Source organism: Bos grunniens, chromosome 13 (assembly GCF_055505025.1).
Source record: "Bos grunniens cultivar Pamir isolate PY7600 chromosome 13, Bosgru_T2T1.0, whole genome shotgun sequence".
Classification (NCBI taxonomy): Eukaryota; Metazoa; Chordata; class Mammalia; order Artiodactyla; family Bovidae; genus Bos; species Bos grunniens.
In genome coordinates this window covers 3951056-3965018 of record NC_141177.1, presented here as the reverse complement: position 1 = coordinate 3965018, position 13963 = coordinate 3951056, and the positions used below count along the sequence as shown (strand labels likewise).

Genomic DNA, 13963 nt, shown 5'->3' with positions numbered 1-13963 from the left:
CCAAGCCCCCCGCCCCACCCTCCCTGCTTTTTAAAGACTGCTCTATGAAAAGAAACATTTTTGGTCTGCCTCCATGGCTCCAAAATGATCATCCACTTCTGTTACATTTTCAAATGATTATTTTGCCAAATCACCACTGAAAGGTTAATGGCTGTTTCCAAAATTGATCCCAGATGCTTACCGTTTTTTTCTGATGTCCTCAGGAAGATCATGTCGGCAGGGACCCGCTGGTTCTGTGTTATGAACAGAGAGACTGTTACCGTGAGTGCCCCTGTGTGGGGATTCGCACCCCCCTACCCCCTGCCCACTCGGTGGGGAGTGGAGGGGGCAACCAAAACCCACAGCCTCTTTTAAGTGTCTGCCTTTGTCGGAGACAGAGCTGGGGATTTACCCTGTTTTTGAATCTGAAAAATCTTGGGCTGCTGCTGTTACACTGCTAATCCCCTATTGAAATCTTATCTCGAAAAGAGAGCTTCCCATTTTCTGGCGAACCCAACCATTACCTCCTGCAACTGCAGCCTGCAGACCCGGGCCGGGGAGGCCCAAAGCCTGCTCCCCAAGCTGGCCCTCGTCCAGGCTGTCTGCCGAAACTACAGACAGACGTAGGCTAGCCTCATCTTTCTGCTTCGACCAGTTTTTCGGCTTGATGTTTGGCTTTGGGTGGGATTTACATAAGGAAGTCAAGTAGGAAGAAGCGAAAAAAAGCCACGCTCAAAAAAAATAGAGGGTCGCCAGCAGCAGCCCACGTGTAATTGTGAACAGGAAAGTGTGCCACAGAGAAAGAGGTCTGCGAGGGCCTTCGCAGCTGCCACTCAGGAGAGCTTTGCTTTACCTCAAATCAACTGTGAGTTCTTAGATTTAATCCTTTTAAAAGAGCAGAGTTCACTTCCTACAGAAAGAAGCTGAGATGCAGTCCTTTCCTAATCAAGTATGATTCCAAGACTCTCCGGGGCCACCCCGCATCCAGCACCTCCCAGCGTACACAGTACCGGGAGATACGAGCCTTGGCTGGAGTAACATAACAACAGTGCTCTTTTTAAAAGTGCGTTTGTGGCCTTCTTACACTTCTGTTTCACTTAACCCCTATTCCCCATAAAATGACAGAAAAGCACAACATTCAAGTCAAAAATACACAACCTGAAATTGTTCAACAGGCAAATGCCAAATATTTTTATGTGCTGATACGGGCAGCGGGCCTCTAGGAAAAAACTTTATGATGAGTTAAAAACAAAAAGACTCCCAAACAAAGAATACATCAAACAGGAAAGCAGAGCTTATACTCTTCGTGTTTGCAAGCGGGATTTCGGGCCAAGCAGCACAGAAACCTTGAAACAGTATTTTGTGTGTGTGCTTCATGTTTCTCCCAGGCAAAGGTGCTGGGTAGAGCCCAGAAAGCTTATGGCCACAGATCCAGGAATCGCAGGGCAGGATTCGTGAAGTGAGCGTGACCACGCCCCGCGTACGCGCACCCAGGCAGCAGCAGTCACAAGCCGCGAGACTCCGCTCTCACCTTCTCGACGATGATAAGGTCTCCCACCTGGATGCTGGAGCTCTTCACCTTTACCGTCCCTGCAAGGAAACATGCCCATGATATATCACGTCTGAATTCATTTCAAGTCCTTGTGTCTCTACAGAGCGTCCGCCAGCCTGCACACCCTGAAGGATGTGCCCCCCAAACCCAGCAGCTACAGCATCTCCTGCCTCTCTGAAAAAAGGTTCATCTGCTGTAGAGACCAATTCAAAACCTGATCCCCACTTCTGAGAGCCCTGGAAGGGCTCACAGGCCTCAAGTCAGATCTTCTGTCCTCATGGCACTTTAGAGGCTCTTCTCAATCAGCACTATAAAAGATTCATTTAGCCACATCCACACACAGAAATGGGGAAGAAAATCCAAAGGCAGATCCACGGTCAAAAGACCAACACTGAATTCTCAGCACCACCAAAAAGAAAGCAGCTAACCCAAAATGACTTTTTAAAATTTGCAACTGCTATGCAGTATGGTTCATACGGGCTTCCCTGGTGGCTCAGACACTAAAGAATCCGCCTGCGATGCAGGAGACCCTGCTTCCATCCCTGGGTCAGGAAGATCCCTTAGAGAAGGAAATGACCCCCTCCAGTATTCTTGGCTGGAGAATCCCATGGACAGAGGAGCCTGGTGGGCTACAGTCCACGGTCCCAAAGAGTCGGACACAGCTGAGGGATGAACACAACGGCATGCTTTGTATGTGGGGGAGGAGAAGGCCGCCCGCTCCAGTGTTCTTGCCTGGGAAATCTCACAGACTGAGGAACCTGGCGGGCTACAGTCCAGTGTCACAGAGAGTCAGACATGACTTAGCGACTCAACAACAGCAAATGGCTTACATGATTATAATCAGACCACACAACTCTGGCTGCATGCTTATCTGGATAAATAATAACATTAAACATGGATTCTATGCTAAGCGCTGTATACACATTGACATCCTAATGGCTTAACTTCCTCCTCTCAATGGCCATCAGAAAAGATAGAATCTCTAGCTTTCAGACAAGGGAAGTGGGCTCAGAGAGGCCCCATCTGCTCCCAGTCTCACAGGTCAGCACCAAGAGGCGCACCCCACCTGACTTCAGAGGAAGGAAGAAAAAACAAGAAATTCAATTCAACTCAAAAAACATTTACTAAAGTGCCATGGTCTAGGAATTCAAAGAAGACAGTCCCTCATCCTAAAAGAGCCCACAGTCCCGTGCAGGAGTCAACAGAGGCGTCCTGGGGAGTGCGGGACAGAACACGGTTTAGGTTCTGCAGCCAATAAACAACTCGTCTCCCAACAGCTGTTCCCCCCAAAGGCCAACAGTCTTTTGTGCGTTTACGCTGCACAACGTCAAGACCACTCCCGGCTCCCGGGCCAAGGTGGTGCGCTGAATTTGGTCTGCCAGCTGCAGTCTGCAAACCCATGAGCTGTGAGAGAGACAGCAGGACAGATGCTGTGAGTACAAAACAGTGTGTGGAAGGACAGGAGACAGGTGGGTGCAGAAAGGAAGCCGGAAGGACGGACACCGCCCCCTCTGAAGGAGGACGGAGAATGGTGGCTGGCACCCCGAAGGCACGTGACGACTCCCCCCACGTTCAAGCCCCTTCAGTGGAACACCTGCTGGAGGCCAGGGGATCCAAGGGTGGGCTCCGTGGACCTGCACCCGTGGAGCAGAGGCGGCAAGAGACACATAATAAGTGAATGGAGTGGGGCTTGGGGAGGTGTCAGCAAGCACTTTACAGAAGAGATGAGGTCAGACCTGACCAGATGATTCTGGCTACCAGCATCGGGAAAAAGGCATGAGACGACAAAGAGAGCAGCACATGTATGCATGTGGCCGCAAGCTGGAACTCCTTCAGCAAGACCAGAAGCATCGCGTGGAGCACAGAGATGAAGGTCTGTGGGCGGCCAGGTGGCCCAGCACGCTGTGAACAAGCCTGCGGAGGATGCGGGTCTTTACCCTCGTGATGGACGGGATCCCCACACGAGGGAGCACCACCACCAAAATCTTCATGCTCCTGGCACCTCCTGTTAGCCCCATTTAGTAAGTCCAGGGGTCCTGAATCTGCTGTCCCCCACTGTGGGCTCCTTCATCTGACATACACCCAACATTCACCCACCAGGAACTTGTGCACGCAGCTCAGATTATTTTATCTGACACTTTTCACATCATTTAATGCCACAGGTCTTTCCAGTAATTCATCACTGCTGAGATGCTTCAAAGCATTCCGAAGACTTCAACTGAAACAATTCTTTCTGAGTTCCACGGGGTTTGATCTTTAACTAATGTTTGTCCTTAATTAAACTTTGTCATGGTAACAGTGAGGAGACCTGGTGCTAAAAGGGGAGCTCTCAAACACGAATGACGTCTAGACACGATGCAGAGGGCTCTCAAGATGGTTAGCCGGTCCCAGCTGGACCCTCCCTCCCCTGGAAAGGGAGACTCCCACAGAGCCTCGCTTCCATAAACCAGAACTCAAGCCGACAGCCTGAGCGGGGGCACCCTTGGAACCTACTGGCCTAAAGCATCGGTGACGGTGAGGCTGCGGTCTTTGCAGAGAGAACCTGTGCTAATCCTAAGAGTCAGCTCATTAGAAATGCATTAATGAACAGGGGGTGCGAAGCAGAGAATTCTCTTCCTGCCTGAACAATGCTTCTGGCCCCACCAGGGGGGCAACAGGGAAAAACCGCACAGCAGACACACTGCTGTTTCTGAGCAGCTTATCAAGGATCTTCCTGGAGGGAAGATGGTAAATTCAGCGCGTCCCCCTGCCCCCACCCCCCGGTGCCCGTAAGCTTTTCCTTCGCCTGAGTCCACCCCAACTTTCCCAAACATAAATTTACACACTGTCCTTGGTGTTCTCACTGGAATTTATGCTAGTGGCCTGACCCAAACCATCCCTGAGCCTGTGTTCTGATCTTCAAGACCTACTCACACGTTTTCTCCGAACAGCCAACCCTAAGAAGAACACTGTTATAATTCTTATTAAACAATAACTGCATCTGGATGTGCCTGGATATGTGAGCAAGACAGAGGACAAAATCAGGGGGATTATCCTAAAGAGGTTAATCTAGGGACAGAAGAGATTTATCCTTTTCTTTGGCATATGTACTTTCTAAATGCTTCACGATGATTTTTCTTTTTTTAAGAGTTAACATGAGGGGCTCTTCCAATAAGAAAAAATATATAATAAATTAAATTAGCTCCAACCTCTAAGTGACCAGGCCCAGACTTTCCCCTTCCATGGCAGGGTTCTGATTTACGGTCAGTTAATTTGAACTCTGCCTCTCTGTCCATCTGCTCTGCCTCAACAAAAACCCCTTTAATCCACTGCGCTTGCAGAGCAGTTTCTGACCAACCCCAGCAGGCCGATCCCTCCGACAAACCCTCCTACTGTACCGGGCTCCAGGTCGGGAGGAGGGCGGGGGGTAGGGGCACCTCCGCCCCGAGGTCCCTGGGGAGTCTCAGTCACAGCCCCTCATTAGCATGTTAGTATTCGGGGGGAGGAGCCTCAGCTTTCAGGTTCCACACAGGGGGACCCTCAGTCTCACCCGCTCCACTGAGCCAACACACAGGCCGGACTGTAAGTCTGCACATCTCGGGTCACGCTGCCATTCTGGGGTGATGAAAACTGCGCGGTTCACGAGCATTAAAAGGGCAGCTAGCGGGAGCTGCCGCACAGCACAGGGAGCTGGGCTGGGTGCTCTGTGATGGCCTAGAGCGGTGGGACGGTGGGCAAGGGGAGGAGGGGGTCCGAGAGGGAGGGGACATGTGTACACTCACAGCTGGTTCACGCCGCTGTACCTCAGAAACCAACACAACACTGGGGAGCCAATATCCTCCAAATTAAAAAAACAAGAATGTCTGGCTCACATCTGTGTGCAGAACACACATGTACCTGCTCGTTCTGACGAGAGAAGGCAAAACCAGAAGAACGAAAGGAGGGAAAGCGGCCGGAAGAAAAGAGAAGGGGAAGCAGAGATCCATGCTTCGGTTCCATCACTGGGGGTTTTGCTGCCCACATCCAACATCTGAATGACACGCCATCTCTAAGAAGGCCTTGAGTGGTAAAGAAACCACCGCTGCGGCAGGACAGAAACAGGACCAGAGTCACTGGTGAAGACCCAGGCACGCAGTGGCTGGGATTAACTCCCCAAAAGAGAAGAGTCTCAGAACTGTGGAAGGGGTCCAAAGCGCATGATGTCTAACCATGCCTGAGCCACTGTTCTGAGTGCTCCACCAGCGTTCCTGCAAAGAAAGGAAGAGCAGAAACCGTCACGCTCTCGCAGAGCTCCCCATCTTCCTGACAGAGGAAAACAAGGCCTGAGAAATAGCACAGTGACAGTGATGATGACCTGGACCTCAAGAGAGACGGGAGCCTGAGGCCTCCCCGGTGGCTCGGTGGTGAAGAGTCCGCCTGCCAACGCAGGGGACGTGGGTTCAATCCCTGGTCCGGGAAGATCCCCCAAGGCCTGGAGCAACTAAGCCCATGCACGACGACGACTAAGCCTGTGCTCTAGAGCCGGGAGCCACAACTCCTGAGCCCATGGGCTGCAACTACAGAAGCCCACACGCCCTAGGGCTGGTGCTCTGCAACGAGAAGCCACTGCAATGCGACCTGCGCACCGCAGTGAGGAGGAGCCCCCGTGCACCGCAACTAGAGCACGCCCTAGTGCAGCAACAAAGACCCAGCACAGCCAAAAATAAATAAATTGTTCTGAGAGAGAGAGAGAGAGGCACTCTCCCTACAGTCCCTTATTGGACTGCAAGAAAATTCTCTCTTAACACTCCACTGGGAGTCAGCAGACCTACTTCCCAGGGGGTCCGATTTTCTGTTCCTTTTTTTTTTTTTTCCATCTACTCCAGAGACTCCTAAAGCTTCTAGAGACAGAGCCCAGCCCTGTGTATTCATGTGACCTGTGTATTCACATTGATCCCCTTACCCTTGGGCGAATGGTCTACTCTTTTCATACCATAATTCTTAATAACTTTTAAACAAGGGACCCTGGATTCTCATTCTGCACCACAAATTACACAGCTGGTCCTGCACAGGAGTGAAAATGTGCACTCACACCTTTACAAACGGAGGAGAAGATCTGGTCTAGGGACTGAAGACACAGAACTCCCCACCTTGCCCCCCAGACCTCCCTTCTCTTTCAGACCCTGTCACACTCAACCTCCAACCTCTTGGCTCTGGGATTTTCACCATCTTTGCAGAAACTCTACAGAAGTTGGGTAAGAGATTTTTCAAAGGTTAAGTGGCAGATTGCCTGCCGGCCACATCCTAAATCATGAAATGCCTTCTATAAAATAAATGCACCCCGTTCAGCTTCGGCCACTTCACCCAAGCCGTCTCTTGAGTCGGAGTTTATAATGGGGAACGAACTTCCAATTACTAGATCTGTTTATTTCTGCAGCGATGGACCCCCAAGCCTTTCATAAGCAAACCTATTGAGCCCAAACCATGCTTTTCATGGATGAGAGCTTCAGAATAAGGGCAGTTTGTCTACACTGCAGAGAGAAACCAGATGTTTTCCATGAGTCGAAACAAGCAAATGACAATTCAGTCAAACTGCAGAACCGCCCGCAAAAAAACAGTAAATTCCAGGGCTCTAGTGCGTGGGGGTCAATTTTCTGACCCCCGAACACCTCCAGCTATGCTTCTATTTTTCATTGTGAACGCAGGACATTAACTGCCTTTGTAGGTCTCTGCAGCAAGCTCCATGCACTAACCCTGGTTAATGTACAACTCTCTAACTCGCACTCTAATCTGACTGTGACAGTGATGAGTTGTAAATTCTATAGCATGTGTACGTTTCCTGGGCTTGACACGAAAACGCCTCTGCAGACCCGGCAGAGTTCACAGGTTTGAAGTTGACATTTTCGTCTTCCAGTCGGGTTGTCTCGCGTTGCCCAAAGCCGAAGCAAAGACTGTTGTGTGAAAACAGGCAAACCGTGGAAGAGCATTGTTATAAACCCCACGGGCCGCCTCCCGGGGCTTTTGTTTACGTTAGCGGGAACTTTAAAAAGAGAGGCTGGAGTTGAAATTTAACAAGTTCATACTCAACAGAGGCTTCTAAAATAAATATATAAATGGTCCTCCCCTGCTTCTGGTGCCCAATAATGATGGACGAGACCAACACCCCCGGCAGGGGGTAAATACCTGTCGGGAGAGATAACAGAGCAATTTGCACGGGAGATTTTCTTCCGGGGTTGCTTTTTTATTTTGGTTAAACAGTAGATCAGCTCACCAGTGGTTTGTAATAAAGTGAATTTTGAGAAGTTTGAAAGAATAAAAGGAACCTCATGAGTCTGAAATAACAAACTTCGTATCTGTCAGAAAATGTATGGGAAAGTGTTTGGCAAGACCTATTTTAAGTTAAGACTTGTAAAAGCTAATGCTCTGAATCTTGATGAGAGAAGCCTGGGCAATGCTTTGCTTACTGAGCTGTATTTGAGAGCCTCAGTAAAAACCTTTGCAGTAGTCTTGCAGCAGGAATATCCAATGACCATCACTGAGCAGATGCAAGCTATTTACAAATAAAATGGATAAGGTCCTAGTGTTTAGCACAGGAACTAGATTCAATGAGCTGTAATAAACCACAGTGCAAAAGAATATATATATGTATCACTGAATCACTGTGCTGTACACCAGAAATTAACATAACACTGTAAATCAACTATATTTCAGGAAAATCAGACTTTTAGGGAACTGCATTCAATGTCCTGTGAGAAGCCAGAGCAGAAAGAACACAGAAGAAAGAAGCGTCTGTATGTGTCTAACCGAGTCGCTCTGCTGTGCTGCAGAGGCTGGCACAACGCTGGAAATCACCTACACGCCAACTTCAAAAATAAAGTTTACAATGATTTTTAATAAAAAAGTTGTAAAAGACCATGACTGTAATTCTCTTCTCAAAAAAAGTATGAAGCCTTTTTTAGTGTCATCCCACGTCTGGACAGAGTTCATACTCTGAAAACGTAAATGGTGCCCGTGTTTAAGAATACAGAGTTTCCGTTTAGCTAATTAACTATTAGCTAAACAACAGCCACTCGTGACCCCATGCTCCCTGCCCTATCCAATCTCCTGACGAACTCCACTGCGATACAAGGTCCTAAAGGAAACACGTGTGTCTTTATACCTCAAATTTTAGTCGTATTCACTGCAGTCCTAAGCAATGCGGTAAAGCGGATTCTGAATTAAATCTTTAAAAATGCATCACTCTCAAATGGAAGTGAGATCCTTGAGGTTGCTCTGTACCTGGCAAAGGGTGCACAGAGCAGCAGGGAGGAACACTCTGGAAAGAACGGAAGGGTGAAGATACCAGTTCCGTTTTTTACACCACCTCTGTCCTAAAAAGCTGAAAAGACAGATTCCCTCCATTTTGCACAGACCTTTGACTTACGACTTACGGTTCACCCTGTGCCCAGATGTCCCCAGCAGGAAAGAAGCACCAGCAATTGTTTAATTGTGCTTCTGTTTGCACTTTCTTTCAAGGCTAATTATCCACTTGCTTCATTTAGCCCTTGATCACAAGTTAGGCTGGGAAAACATTCCTGGCATGAAGACCCCTGGAATTCATCTGGTGAAAATTTGAAACCAGTTACCCACACCCCACCTGTGATAAGCAAGGCAGGTTCCCCACTTCAGAAAAAAAGTTTGGGTTTGGGGAAAGTCAAAGATAAAGAAAAATAATTCCTTTACCAATTATTATTTCTTGGCCCAAGCCAGATCTTTCAAGTAACAAAACAAAGTTTTGCTGAGCCTGCTATGACTTTAAGACCCTCTCTCCTTCGGCTTTGGTGTTTCCAGGGCCACTGAATGCTATTAATTTGGAAAGACAGCTCTACCATTAAAGTCATAAAACGCATAAAGGTCAGAGAACCTCTCTTAAGTCTCTGATCAGGTTTAAATGTGGATTTCAAGCAGGAGGAAAGGGGATGATTACTTATTTAAAAGCACCCTTCTTATATGGCTTTCAACAGTTTGCCTCAGAATGAGGAGGCTGGATCGACTTCTTTGGACTCAGAAATGTGTTTTGTCATATTGTATATTCAATATCCTGTAATAAATCCTGTAACGGAAAATAATCTGAAAAGGCTTCCCAGTTGGCTCAGAAGTAAAGAATCTGCCTGCAATGCAGGAGATGCAAGAGATGTGGGTTCAATCCCTGGGTTGGGAAGATCCCCTGGAGAAGGAAATCACTCCAGTATTCTTGCCTGGAAAATCCCACAGACAGAGGAATCTAGTGAGGAACCATGGGGGTCAAAGAGTTGGACACAACTTAGTGACTAAACCACCATCATATATATGTGTGGGGTTGGCCAAAAAGATCTCACAGGAAAATGCAAACGTTTTGGCCAACTCAACATATAACTGAATCACTGCGCTGCACCCCAGAAACAGACACAGTGTAACACCACGCTGTGAATCAACCAAGACTTCCATTTCAAAAACGCGTTTTTAAACTATGTGCTCAAGCTGAACACTGTGACAATTATTAAGAGACTACGGGAAAGTCTGAGCCTCAGCTCAGGGCCCAGCAGTGACCAGACTCACAGATGAAGGTGTTACATCAGGCTCACGCCACAGCTCTATCCTGTAACTGCCCCACCGCCTCAGACACGACGCTATCCTTCTCTGAGCCTCGGACGTCCATCTGTAAAACCCACCTCCATGAGGCTGTTTTAAAAAGTACAGAGCAGACCTTACCCAGCGCCTGGCTGGTTTATAGTCGAAAACCTTTCTTTGTTTTTTCCTCTCCTGCTTCCCACTTTGGACAGCATTTTTCTAACAGTTCCAATGCCACCATCTCCCTGCTGCATGCCGTGATGACAGATTCCTGGATCACAAAATGAACTTGCCCGGAGTCTCAGGTCTTCACTGGCCTATATAGTCTTTTCTTCTATTTTCCCGGGAAGGAGCGGCTCAGGAAACAAGGCTGAATTGAGAAGAACAAGATGGAGCCAGAACATGGAATTCTGTCCCCCATGCTTCTAACCATCACTGTCTGTGACCTTTGGGGGACTCTTTTTCCTTTCTTCCAGCTGTGCCCGGTCTTTGTGGAGGCTTACAAGCTTCTCCACTTGCTGAGCACGTGCTCTACAGCGCGCTGGCTCAGTAACTGGCACACACACTTAGCTGACCTGCAGCGTGTGGGAACTTAGTTCCCTGAGCAGGGACTGAACCCTAGTCCCCCGCATTAGAAGGCAGGTTTCTTAACCTCTGGATCACCAGGGAAGTCCCCCGGAGAATTCTTTACCAGGCCACTTCCCGGGCATGTGATCCACGTTAACAGCACAGGGGGATGCACTCGGAAGCGGCTGTGACTTGGTTTAACGCTATGCTGTGCCATCTTGAAATTCTGAACAATTTTTGAACGGGGGCCCCTTGCCCCTTGTGTTCATCCTGCATTCAGCACTGCAAATCACAAAGCCAGCCCTGCCTTCTTTTGTCCTCTAGGACTCAGGGTGCAGGTCACCTCTTCTGGGAAGACACCAGCAGCTCCTGCCTGATGCACTCCCATAACCTCCCATAACTTCCAGCTCATTCCACCAATATTTAAGGAAGCCCTGCTACAATACCACTCGTGCTGCCTTTCTCGGGCACAGATCTAATCCCAGCCCAGTGCTAAACTCTTCTCATGCAAGAGTTTTACTCACGGCAGCTCTCTAAGGTAGGCACCATTATTATCCCCAATTCACTGACTGCTTAAGGGATCTGCCGCCACGGCAGAGGGGCGGCACACAAACTCGGAATCACTAACTTCTTCCCCCACCAGGCACTGTGCTCAGGACCAGAAATGCAGTGGTGGCTTGGAAGGGCCATAATGCTTGTGCCTCTACAGTATAATTACAAGTTACATTTTATAATCATCCTAAATTGCCTGTCTGGATACCTTGCTGCACTGTTAATTCCTTGAAGTCCCAATCTCTCATGTTTATCTCTGCAATACAGAAACCCATCACAAAATCTGAAAGCGCTGGAGTCTCAAATACTCTTGAAGAATGAATAAAAGGTCATTTCTACACGTAGGTTAATTTTACTATTAAAGTGCTTCAAATACTTCTTATTAAACTATGACAATTACATTAAAAATTGATCTACTGGTGTGTTGCTTTAGACACATTTTGATTGAAATAAGATGATCTAAACCCTTGGAAGCAGCAATTAAAAAAACACTATCCATTTTTCCTCCCAGTGCTAAGTTCATGATTTCCAGGGTTTTAAGTTCAATTATTTAAACTCAACTTTTTCCCTCCAAGTTTAGAACTCTTTCAATTTGACTAACATAATGCCTCTAAAACTTTGGCAACATCCCAGAATCTGTGCCATTGACATTCTTATAATGATACTAACTCTGCGATATCTTGAATCTAATTTTGAGACAAACACAAATTGAGGGACAGAGTACAAAGTAACTGGCCTGAAACTGGCCTGTCCTTTTCAGAAATGTCAATGTCACAACAAAGAAATCTGGGGCACTCTGCCAAGTTAGAGGAGATTAAGGAAGCAATCAAATGCAACTGGCAAACCTGTACTGCTTTTTGGACTAGGAAAAAAAAAAATACTATTAAAAAACATTTAAAGAACAAATGGCAAATTCTGAGCGAAAAGTATAGAGAAAGTTAACAGTAATATATTCATGATAAATTTACTGATTTTGTAATTATACTGTGTTATTTAAGAGAAACATCCTACTAGGAATTAAACACAATCTGCCTGCACTGTAGCAGACCCGGGTTCGATCCCTGGGTCAGGAAGATCCCCGGGAGCAGGCATGGCAACCCACTCCAGTATTCTTGCCTGGAGAATTCACAGACGGAGGAGCCTGGTGGGCTATAGTCCATGAGATCGCAAAGAGTCAGACACAACTTAATGACTATCACAGACACACACATTTAGGGGTTACCTGGAAAAGGAAATGGCCACCCACTCCAGTATTCCTGCCTGGAAAACCAGTCTGTGGCTACAGTCCATGGGGTTGAAAAGAGCTGAATATGACTTAGTGACTAAGCAGCAGCACCGGCATGAAGGGGTTAAAAGGGAATGTCTGCAACTTAATTCTCCAAGGACTTGGAAAGGGTGAGGTGAGAGTATTAAAAAGCAAGAGGTTAAAAACTGAGAAACCTAGGTGAGGGCAAACAGGAGTTTTCCACATAATTTTTGCAACTATTTTGCTAGTTAGAAATTATCACCATCCCCCTACCCAATTATTTGGGCTTCCCCAGTGGTTCAGATGGTAAAGAATCAGCCTGCAATGCAGGAGACACGGGTTCGATCCCTGGATCGGGAAGATCCCCTGGAGAAGGGACTGGCAACCCACTGCAGTATTCTTGCCTGGAGAAGTCCATGGACAGAGGAGCCTGGTGGGCTACAGTCCGTGGGGTCGCAAGGAGTCAGACACGACTGAGCGACCAACACTTTCACGTTCTTTCCCCAATTATTTAACTATATTAGTATTAATACAGTGTTGCTATTATAAACCAGGAAATGATGCAGAACGTAGGTAAATATTATGGCTTACAATCTCATGATCAAGGACTTGATGTTTTGGTTTCCAAACTTTCTTGAATTCCAAAAATAGTATTGAAAAGTACATTTTAAGATGCCATGTGATAAAAACAGAAAATAGTCCTGCATGGCTACACATGCATGTATCTGCTGCCCTTTGCTTTTGAACTTACTAAAAGATCTTGATGAAAACCCTGACTCCAGAAAATATTAAGCGATTGAATGGTAAGGTCAAAAAAGGCTTCTTTCTCTTCCTCTCTCTGAAATCCTCTAATTTTAGCTTCTTACCTTGGCCCTTCCCCCAAAGTGTATCAAATAACTACATCCCCACCCCTCCCCCACACACACTCCCACTGTGCTTTCGCTTTCCAAGCTGGTGGTTTTCTTCAGTGCCTTCTTTTCTGTGGAGCCAGGGTCTGGGCTGACACTCAGAACTCTGCTCCGTTCTCCCGTCCCGTTGGATTGGCGTGACAATGGGAACCACAGACCACAGAAGGAGACCCACAAAGGACGACAAGCTTTTACCGCAGGAGCATCTGCCAGTTCTCCTTACGATCTTTTCAAGAGCTGGAGGAAGCTAAAGCGGGGGCTGAGAAAGGGGGTCTGCAGGGGAGGGCAGAAAAAAAATCATTCACGGGAAAAGCAATTGCAATATGAAAAGAAGCAAAGAAGGTGTGGAGCCTGGACGGCGATGCACGGGGTCCCCAGACCCTCCTCCTGAGCTGGACAGAGACCCACCGCACCCTGTCTGGTGAAGCTTCTGTGGGCTGCCGAGTGTTTTAAACATTATAGTCAGAATATGTTATTAATGGAGGATTAATATACACGAACCACAAAAACATGTCTTGCAGGGGGGTCTTCTGGTTACCCCCGTGGAAAGCCCACGCCACCTGCCTTTGCAAAGATTATGTTGGGGTTTCTTTCTTTAGGTAGCAAAACGCC

The 13963-nt window shown here is 47.5% G+C and overlaps 1 protein-coding gene across 8 annotated transcripts in view; it reads right to left on the bottom strand.

The window, feature by feature from the left end:
• The window catches only part of ATP9A (ATPase phospholipid transporting 9A), a 125423-nt gene that overhangs the window by 74030 nt on the left and 37430 nt on the right, over window positions 1–13963 (bottom strand). For all 8 annotated transcript variants that reach the window (XM_086331334.1, XM_086331330.1, XM_086331326.1 and 5 more), the window contains exons 5-6: window positions 1511–1569; window positions 182–233 (exon numbers count right to left, since the gene is read on the bottom strand). In XM_086331334.1, the coding sequence (XP_086187460.1) occupies window positions 182–233; window positions 1511–1569 (111 nt within the window). The remainder of the gene's footprint in view (window positions 1–181; window positions 234–1510; window positions 1570–13963) is intronic.